The sequence below is a fragment of the Arachis hypogaea genome, chromosome 11 (genome assembly GCF_003086295.3).
Source record: "Arachis hypogaea cultivar Tifrunner chromosome 11, arahy.Tifrunner.gnm2.J5K5, whole genome shotgun sequence".
In the NCBI taxonomy this organism is placed as follows: domain Eukaryota; kingdom Viridiplantae; phylum Streptophyta; class Magnoliopsida; order Fabales; family Fabaceae; genus Arachis; species Arachis hypogaea.
The window spans coordinates 136592900-136603789 of NC_092046.1; the positions used below are offsets into that span (position 1 = coordinate 136592900).

The 10890-nt window shown below is 35.4% G+C and overlaps 1 protein-coding gene across 1 annotated transcript; it reads left to right on the forward strand.

Moving 5' to 3' along the window:
• The first annotated feature begins 6850 nt into the window (after positions 1-6850).
• Positions 6851-9967, forward strand: LOC112722835 (F-box protein CPR1). Its single transcript, XM_025774012.3, has 2 exons — positions 6851-8491; positions 9417-9967. The coding sequence occupies exons 1-2, from the start codon at positions 7350-7352 to the stop codon at positions 9454-9456; spliced, it is 1182 nt and encodes a 393-aa protein (XP_025629797.1). The 5' UTR covers positions 6851-7349; the 3' UTR covers positions 9457-9967.
• The last annotated feature ends 923 nt before the right edge of the window (positions 9968-10890 follow it).

Genomic DNA, 10890 nt, shown 5'->3' on the forward strand with positions numbered 1-10890 from the left:
AATTAATTAGTGATGACAAACATTATTTTTGGCAAAATAAATAATTAGAGTTGTTCAAATTAATAAGTATATGTTGCTAATTATTTATTTTGTGTTGCAGGCCAAATTCATTTTTAAGCAGCCCAAATGGTATAATAAAAATATAACAAGGCTGATGGGAAAATAATCAAGCTCAGCCCAAAAGAAACAAAGCCAAAGGATCTGATGGGCCAACCGGGTTGCTTTATGGAAATTCAATCCAAACCCGTATCCATCTCACAAGGCTTCTTTTTTAAGATTGAAGTCTTCTCCCTCTTGAAGTGCAACATTCTTCTACTCTCTGACCAAGTCAAATAAACTTCACAAAAAGTAAGAAAGAGAAGAAAAGCTTCCTCCATAAGCCAGTAACCAAAGAAGCAAGAAAGAGAAAAAACTAAGCTTGAAGCACAGAAGCTAAAGCAGAAAATCTAATCCAAATCAAGCTTAGGTTAAAGGTAATCCATCTCATCTTGCATGCATCAGATCTTCATCCCTTCTTCCCAACTCTCTGCACTATCCGAAAATGGCATTCAAAGGAAAGTTGATCTCTGCCCTATTCTGCTACAAATCCACGGTCACAAGAGATTCTTGGGGACCAAGTTGCATTTCTATGGTTCAGATTTGGTTGACCATTGGAAGAAAATTTCGGTTACTCCTACATGACTTTCGGTCAAGTTGGAGAAGTCAGAAGCAAAGGTTCTACTTTGATACTTGAGAAGAAAAAGTGAGCTGGTGGGTTGTTGAAGCTCAAGGCTCAAGGTGTTGACCTTGGAAGAAGAACTCAGCCACATGAAAGGAGATAAAAGAAGCTTGCTGTTCATTCAGGAAGCAAGGAGAGAAAACCAGTGAATAGAGGTTTTGTTCTGAGAGAGCTCTTTGAAGAAGTTCAACTAACTGGACAGTGTAACCTAATCAAAGGTGTATTCCGCCAGTATGAAGAACTAAATCAGAGGCTTGCTAATCTGGTTTTTCGCATAGCACAGAGGCTGTTGATGAAGTCAATCTCCTTCATGTTTTACAGATTGTAATATACTTTTCTATGTTTATCTTTCTGTAATTTCTAGTGAGAAAAGGCATTGTGAGAAAACTCAAGTAAAAGCCATGAGTGGAAAAAGGCTGAGAGAAACACTTGAGAGAAAAGCCTAGAGTAATTTTCAGATTTCTTTAGGTGTGTTTATGTCTTGTATCTTATACCTGTAAGGTATCCCTTTCTTAGTTGGGTTAGCACTAAGAGGTATAGTTAGGTATTAGCATAGCCAATGTCAAATTAGGTTAGAACTTGAGTGTGAAAGGATTGGTTCAATCCTGTGTTATTGGTGTATGTAATACTGTTAACTATAGTGAAATTCTTCCATAGTTGTGGAGGAGACTGGATGTAGGTTGCATAGCACAAGGCAACTGAACCAGGATACTTGCTGGTGTTAGCTTTTCTCTTCTCTGCTGTGTTCTGTTTTCTGATATTCATGAGACAAAAATAAATTGTCTCATAAATTTCCGCTGCTGAGTTCAAACAGAATCAGAATTGCAAATCTGTTTTAAAAGGGTAATAACAGCAACCAAAAGGAAGGCATAGATTCAACCCCCCTTCTCTAAGCCTACCACAACCTTCAATCAAATTAAATTAAAACATTCTAAAAATATAAACTAATATCTTCTAAATAACACTTGAACTCTTCATATCACAAATATTTGAAGTATGTATCATTAATTGAAATTGAATACAAAAGATAAATTGTAATTGAAATAAAAACAAAAAGGATAGGTTGAAATTGAATAAATAGAGAATCAATATACTTTCTACCCAATTTCTTGACGCAACAAAAAAGGGACTCCTAAACCTAACTTGTCAACACCATAGTTTGAAAATTGAATCGAAGGGACTCCTCAACCTCAATTGTCCACATCATGGTTTCATCACAAAACCAAAAAAGGATTTTCAACCTCTAAATCATTCTGTATTCGACTACCCTGGTTTATGAGGTATTTATAACCTCTCATTAGGTTAAAATATAGAAAACCCTAAACCCACAAACATAAGGCCAAAGTTAGTAATTAAATAAACAAAATCAAAATACATCAAATTAAATTAAAATATTCTAAAAATATAAACTAATATCTTCTAAATAACACTTGAACTCTTCATATCACGAACATTTGAAGCACGAATCATTCTCCTCCTCTTCAAAAAAGATTCATCCTCGAATCTTGTAAGTGAAAAATAGTATATGAAAAGGACAATAATTACAAAGAAGATAGTTTTTTTCCCTTTTTGTATATTTTTCTTTTTTTTTTTACACTGTATGCTTTTTTTCAAACAATAAAATCAACAATAATGACAAAACAATAGCGAAACGCAAATGAAAATAATAACACAAGAACTTAAAGAAAGATGTGACAAACACTGGACTCTTTTTCTATGATAGAAGAAGAACAAATATAGATTAATAAGAATTAATCTAATACTTGAGCTCTGATACCAAATGATAAAGAAATAAATGGATAAATAAGATAAGAATTAAAATTGAATAGAAAAGATAAATTGTAATTGAAATAAAAACAAAAAAGATAGGTTGAAATTGAATACAAAGAGAATCACTCTACTTTCTACCCAATTTCTTGACGCAACAAGAACGAGACTCCTCAACCTAACTTGTCAATGCTATAGTTTGGGAATTGAATCAAAGGGACTCCTCAACCTCAATTGTCCACACCATAGTTTCATAACGAAACCAAAAAGGAATTTTCAAACCTCTAAATCATTCTATACTACGACTACAATAGTTAAGGAGGTATTTATAACCTCTTATTAGGCTAAAATAAAGAAAACCCTAAAGCCCATAAACATAAGGCCCAACCTAGTAATTAAATAAACAAAATCAAAATATATTAAATTAAATTAAGACATTCTAAAAATGTAAACTAATATCTTCTAAATAACACTTGAAATCTTCATATCACGAACATTTAAAACATGTATCATTGAAATAAAAGATAAACAAGAAGATAAGGATTAAAACCGAATAAAAAAAGATACATTGAAATTGAATAGAAATAAAAAGGACTGATTGAAATTGAGTACAAAGAGAATCACTCTACTTTCTACCCAATTTCTTGACGCAACAAGAAAGGGACTCCTCAACCTAACTTATCAACACCATAGTTTGAAAATTGAATCGAAAGGACTCCTCAACCTTCTACCCAATTTCCTGATATAATAATAGAATGACTCTTCAACCTCAATTGTCCACACCATGGTTTCATCACGAAACCAAAAAGGAGTTTTCAAAACCTCTAAACTAAATCATTCTATACTACGATTACAATAGCTAAGGAGGAATTTATAACCTCTTATTTGGTTAAAACAAAGAAAATCCTAAATCCCATAAACATAAGGCTCAATCTAGTAATTAAATAAACAAAATCAAAATATATCAAATCAAATTAAAACATTCTAAAAATGTAAACTAATATCTTCTAAATAACACTTGAACTCTTCATATCAGGAATATTTGAAGCACGTATCATTCTCCTCCTCTTCAAAAAAGATTCGTCCTCGAATCTTGTAGGTAAAAAAAATAGTATATGAAAATGACAATAATTACAAAGAAGATAATTTTTTTTTCTTTTTGGTATATTTTTTTCTTTTTTTTTTTTTTGCCCTGTATGCTTTGTTTTAAACAATAAATCAACACTAATGAAACAAAAACAGAAAACAAGAACACAAAAACTTAAAAAAAGATGTGACAGACACTGGACTCTTTTTTTTATGATAAAAGAAGAATAAATATAGATTAATAAGAATTAATCTAATACCTGAGCTCTGATACCAAATGATAAAGAAATAAAAGATAAACAAGAAGATAAGGATTCAAACTGAATAAAAAAGAATACATTGAAATTGAATAGAAATAAAAATGATAGATTGAAATTGAGTACAAAGAGAACCACTCTACTTTCTACCCAATTTTTTAACGCAACAAGAAAGGGACTCTTCAACCTAACTTACCAATGACATAGTTTGGAAATTGAATCGAAGGGACTCCTCAACCTTATACCCAATTCCCTGATGCAATAAGAGAGGGACTCCTCAACCTCAATTGTCCACACCATGGTTTCATCACGAAACCAAAAAGGGGTTTTCAAAACCTCTAAATCATTCTATACTACGACTACAATAGCTTAGGAGGTATTTATAACCTCTTATTAGGTTAAAACAAAGAAAACCCTAAAACCCATAAACATAAGGCCCAATCTAGTAGTTAAATAAACAAAATTAAAACATATCAAATTAAATTAAGACATTCTAAAAATGTAAATTAATATCTTCTAAATAACACTTGAACTCTTCATATTACGAATATTTGAAGCACGTATCAATCAAACCGCAATCAGACACACAAGCTTGAAATTCAGCACAAGCTCCATTGTTTTGTGAATTAGACCCTCCCTTTCTTTCAAAACTATGAAGAATAGCATTGAAGTACCCAATTACGCACCAAGAAAGATTTATGTTGGAACTTATGGAACTCAAATTACTCCAAAGATTTTTGCGCAGTAGCCTTTGGGGGCTCCCATAAACCGCAGTCAAAAGCCAAGGATTAAGGTACTAACCTGTACTCTCATATGAATAAATTGAGGGTTGATTTGAAGAATATCCACTTGCCATAAGCTAGAGTACTAAAGGCACCAGATACCCGCTAAATAACCTCTGGCTTCTTCTACAATATATTTATCAAAGCTCAACATGTCTCTGATCTTGGCACCACGATCACCACTTACATGGGTTTCAAGGAGAATCAGAAAGGTAACCCCAAATTCTCCTTTGATATCTCTAATGAGAGAAGAAAATATTTTACCGGCAATACCGTGAAAATTCCAAGCAATAAGATTCATGAAAACAGAGAAAGAGAAAGGATTAAAGAGACCAAAATCACAATTGGACATTCGCCACCATTTTCACCGTGAGAACTAAAGGATTTTCTCTTACCGTCAACAGAAGTTTTGGGTGGTTTTTCTTGCGGGTCTCCATAGCTGAAGCATCATCAACCACCACCATATCCACCACTTCGGATTGATGGTTTGGGATGTGAGTGAGAAAATTTTTTTTAACCATGAATTTGTCGAGAATATGCTTGCCCGATTTGGAGGCTTCAAAGGCTTCCCCTTCTTCCTTCTGGAACCTGCGCATGTACTCCAACATAACCATCTCCATACTCTCTTTTTCTGAAATCCCAACTGAGGAAGACGTATCTTATAGCGGGGTGATAGCGGCATCCATTTTGGGGGGGGGGGGGCATTGGGTCAACCTGTTTGGCTTTGGCCTTTGCTTTAGTAACTAAACTAGGCCCATTTTTATTATTATTATTTTTTTTTCTACCTTGGACATTCTTATCAGTATTAGGCCGGGAACCTTCTTATTAATTTGAATGGGTTGTTGGACTCTTTTGTTGGATTGAGAAAAAACATCCATTCTTGGCCCATCATGCATGTTAGACGTAACACCTTCATGCATATTGATATTATGTTGATTCTCATTATCTTTCTCACTTAAAATATCAAATCTTGAACCATTTTTTTTTATTTTTAGCACCTCCCATATTATATTGGTTATCCTTCATAATACGAGATCCCTTAAATTCTAAACCTGATTTTCTTCGAATTTGCCTCTTCACCATCATCCAAGGACCAAAATTTGGAGGGTCTTGATTTTCTTTCCTTATAGGATTGGAATTAGAATCTTTTCCCTTAATGGCATGATCTTCACTCTCAGTCAGACTTATGTCAGCTTCCACGGTCGCTTGCACGCCGTCAGTGCTCGTCTTTTTTTGGACTTCTTCACTAATTGAAGTTTCAGTACATTGATCTAATCTATGACCATATTTGCCACAAGAGAAACAAATCAAGTGCAATCCTTCATATTCAATGTTGAGAGTACTACCAAAAACTGAAATCCGATGAACTAACTTCTTAAAGAGATCAATCTCAACACAAATTCTAGCAAACCTTCCTCTAGAATGGATTAAGGTAACTCGGTCAATCTTTAACATAGTGCCAATGACAGAGCCTACTCTCCATAAAAAGCGTTGGTTATAAAGCTCAATAGGTAGATTTGGTATGCGAATCCAAGCCGCAGTCTTTTTAACTTGATTTTTCGAGGATAAAAAGAATGGTCTCCAACGTTGCACTATTAGATAATGACCTGCTATCATCCACGGTCCTCCGAGAAGGGCATGCGAGTAGTCTTCCTCATCTGAGTCTTCCAAATCAATAACATTTATCGTACATTTCTTGACCTAGTTCCTATTGAGTCGTTGCTCCATAAAACAAGGTTTACTCTCTTCCCTAGCACTTTTACAATGAGTATCGTATTCTATGATTTACACCATTCTTCAAATTCTTCTTTGGACACAGAAATACTTGGGCACGGGTCAAACAACTTGTTCTTTTTTAGAAGGAGTTCCTCTTCGTTATACCAACGATTTTCAGAGTCAGGCTCATCTTCATCTACCTCATCGAAAGAGAAATTGCCTTAGTCCATCTGCGTACCATAGACGGTAAAGAAAAAATTCTTCTACGAAGTCAGAAATTTTCCTTCTCATTCACTAAAATATTCATGAATTCTCTTGATTGATTTAGATCAACCTCTTCTCATGTTTTAACTTTTTTAGTACTTTGTTAAATAAGATCGAATTCTTGAGTTGAAACTCTAGAAAAACAATTGGTCACAATAATTTAAAATAAGATGTGAAAGAATATCAAAGTTAAAAAGGTAAAAATTTCACTTAATTTAAATACGAACAAAAAGAATAAATAAATAAAATTATATGGCCAATCATAAAAAAAACTATAAAGATAAGTAAGCATACATACAATTACTGAATTAATTATATTCGTTTTATCTCTTGCTTGATTCTAACCAATCATGAAATAAATAAATTAATCGAAGACATTCACCTGTTCAAGTCAAGAGACTCGGAGAGTCCTTACTTTTTCTTTTCTTTCCTTTTTTCCTTATTTCCTTTCACTAACTTTGCAATACACGGTGCTGGTAATTTTTCATTTTACTCATAATTTTGCAAAGGAAAAAGGACAAAAGCGATAGATAGATAGATAATTAAATAAAAGTGGCGTTAGGTGCGTAGGTTGAGGTTTTTTTCTCCGCCACCCGAAATTCAACAGAGTAAGGGAGAAACCCTAGCCCACACACAAAGTTACAAACACAAACCAATTCGAGATTATGAGAATCTTCTGGAAGAAACAGGAGCATCACTAGATGCAGAGAACCACCGTTCTTCATCTTCTTCATTCACCATCGCCAATCCAACCCAGTCATGGCGGATCTTCTTCCGCCGGAGGTCATCACCGACATACTCTCCCGGTTACCGGTCCACTCCCTAATCCGCTTCCGATGCACGTGCAAGTCATGGCGCTCCCTCATCGACAGCACTCACTTCATCCTCCTCCACCTTCGCACCTCCCTCAGCTCCCACTCCCACTCCACTCTAGTTCTCCGCCGTGACTCCGAACTCTACCAGGTCAATCTCGGAACCCTAGACAGGGCAATCGAGCTCAACCACCCGCTCATGTGCTACAGCAACAGCATCAAGGTCCTCGGTTCCTGCAACGGCCTCCTATGCCTCTGCAACGTCGCCGAAGACATCGCTCTCTGGAACCCTAACATTAGGAAGCATCGCCTCCTCCCTTACCTTCCAGCGGAGCGCCGAGAGCGTGACACCACGCTCTTTGCAGCGCGCGTCTACGGATTCGGCTACGATTCCTTCGGCGAAGATTACAAATTGGTGAGGATTTCGTATTTCGTTGACCTGCACAGTCGCACTTTCTATTCTCACGTGAAGCTTTACAGCTTGAGAGTCGATTCCTGGAAGAGCCTCCCAAACATGCCCTATGGCCTCTGTTGCGCGCGTACGATGGGGGTTTTCGTCGGTGGCGCGTTGCACTGGGTCGTGACTAGGAAACTCGAACCGGATCAGCCCGATTTGATTGTCGCCTTCGATCTGAGATTGGAGAGTTTCAGTGAAGTTCCGCTGCCGGAAACTGGAAATGTTAATGGGAACTTCGAGATGGATGTGTCGCTCTTGGGAGGGTGCCTCTGCATGGTGGAACATCGTGGGAGTACGAGGATTGATGTCTGGGTAATGGAGGAGTATGGATCGGTAGATTCTTGGTGCAAACTGTTCAGCTTGACGGAGCATCATAACTTGAGATCGTTGAAATCTGTGAAGCCATTGGCTTACTCGGGTGATGGTGACAGGGTTCTGATGGAACACGACCACAAGAAGCTATGCTGGTATAGCCTCAAAGACAAGGTGGTTAGTGAAGCTAAAATACCGGGAATGCCCCATTTGATTGAAGCGACCGTTTATGTGGGAACCCTTGTCCCACCAACGTTACTAATTAAAAGTGATGGCGGCGCTAAGCAGAAACATGGAGACGACAAGGGCAGGAGGAGAAGGTACTTACTATGGCAGTTTTGAGTTTTGAAATTGAGTCTCTCTATTTTCTTATTTCCTTTGAAAGGAAAGAAAATGAAAAGAAAAAGATAAAAAGTTTATTTGCGCCTCCTTCAGGGTATTAGCTGTACTGTTTGACCCTGTCTTCTTGTGACTTGACTTGAAAGTCCAACTCCCGTTTAGTCAACATATAATATTAGTATTCCTATAATGAGATAATAGTGTGCAAACCATGGTTTAGTCACTTAGAATCAAGAAGAATGATAAAACCCTCCTAACACATCTGCCTAATTACTAGACATCGAAAGTTTTGAATGCTTTTTACATTTACTATGTATTAAATTAAATGTTTTTACTCTTTCATTCAATACTTTCTTTTGTTAAGTTCCATTAGGATGATATTTAGGAGTTTGGGTTAGTATGGCTTAGAGGATGTATCATTAGCTCATTACTTTAAACATAAACTATATTACCTTACTAACACAAGTTGAGGCTAAAATCATGTTTGGGCTTTGGGAGTTGGGACATAGCTCAGCTCAATTTTATTGAGCATATTTGAAATGAATTGAGACTTGGTTTGCATGCTTCAATTCATTAACTGGGCTACTTTTTCAATGCCAAGACAAACATGGACTATGATTCTAGATTTCTAGTTAGATCCAATGATAATTGCATAGTTAACGGAACTAGCTTTTCAAGTTTGAATTGGTGATTTTAAAAAATAAGCTATAAACCTCAAATGTCCATATTGTTAAATATCGGATGTTCTGAATACTACATGACGTCTACATCTTCAAAGAACTACCCTGAATTTAGTCTATAATTAATTTCCAGCGGAACCAGTGGGACGATCTTATTTTTCACTGCCTCCCACCAGGCTCACTTTTCTTTCTGTTATATTTTTATGCTTACATATATTCTTTACAGGGATGACTTCCTGTCACAAGGATTCAAATTGACTCTGTAAGCAAGAAAAAGAAGGGCAAGGTATGCGGCCAAAACCGGTTGATGATCTGGAATGATACCTTCTTGAGCGAGTATATGGCTCACGGGGAAGAGTGAAAATGATGAGTAACAAAACACACGCTGTTTGCTGTTAATATTGAAGACTGTACCTTTTATTTTCTCGGGCTTGAAGGTTTTAAGTGAAGTTCTCCATATCAGAGTATGTAAGATCAAAAGAAGGATGACTGAAGAACATATACTGGGTGGATTTTGCTTCATTCTGTTAGTTTTTTTCTCTGCAGGGTAAGTCCAGCAGTTGGCAGATGGGGTCTCTTCATCACCTGTTAACATTAATACACCGTAAATGCGCCATCTCTCCTTTGTTGTAATAAATTTTAAGTTTGAAACATGTCACTGCCTCATCGGTTGGTTTATACATACATGTATGTGTTTTAATGGTTGTAGCACCCTTTAAATCTTTAATATAAACCACTGTAATCTTAACTCTTGTTATTCAGTTTTCTCTTGTTCTCTTTTGTACGACTCTTGTTGTTCAAGTTTATATACTAACACAGAAAGGTATAAATGAGAAATACTTAGTTAAGGATGGTACCTGAATCCCGTGCTACATTTCCGTTGTTACGTATGTTTAAGATTATGCTAGAGCCTAGAAGTGCAGCTGTTACATGACTGATTGATTGATTTGAGGGTGCAACCAAAGAAATGTTCTTGTTGGAAGAATGTGATTTGCTCACAGGGGGAGGAGAAATCGCGTTTCTAGGTTGGGCAAGGTGGTGCGGAGAAAGCATAACAAAGAATCTACGTTGTCCGGGAAAGTTAACGCAAGGTTTGGTACAAATTTGTGGCACAGTGGCTAGGTCGGTACATGATTTGGTTAATCCAAAAATCAAACTTATTTTTAAGTTAGCTAAAAATATAATTTAGTTAATTAACTAAATTGATTTTATATAATAAAATTAGTTATTAATCTATTAGAAAATTTAAAAATTGATTTTTAATCGGTTATAAAAATAAAAATCAGTTTAAAAAATAATCGTTTTTTTTTTAAAAATCAGTTTTTATATAAAAAAAATTAGATTTTTTAAAAATCAGTTAAAAACTGGTTTTTATAAAAAAATCAGTTAATTAATTTGATCACAAGAGTTACATAAAATTTGATTTTACCGATTAAAAATTGATTTTTAAAATTTAATTTTGGTTAATTATTTTTTAATAATATAGATATGATCTTTAAAATTGTTTTATTAAAGTGGTTAACTAAAATGTGATTATGATTTTTTAACCAATTAACCATAATTTGGTTATTTTTTGTAACCCCTAATAGTGGCGTTACCTGTTTCTATATCAATTGATCACATGTATGTTAGTGCCCATGTTAGTGTAATCAAAGAAGAAACTTCAACGCTATGATCACATGCATGTTGCTCAAACCCGT

Coding starts and splice junctions, on each gene's coding strand:
- LOC112722835 (XM_025774012.3), top strand. CDS start 7,350: ATGGCGGATCTTCTTCCGCCGGAGGTCATCACCGACATACTCTCCCGG. Junction 8,492..9,416: donor GACAAGGGCAGGAGGAGAAG/GTACTTACTATG, acceptor TATTCTTTACAG/GGATGACTTCCTGTCACAAG.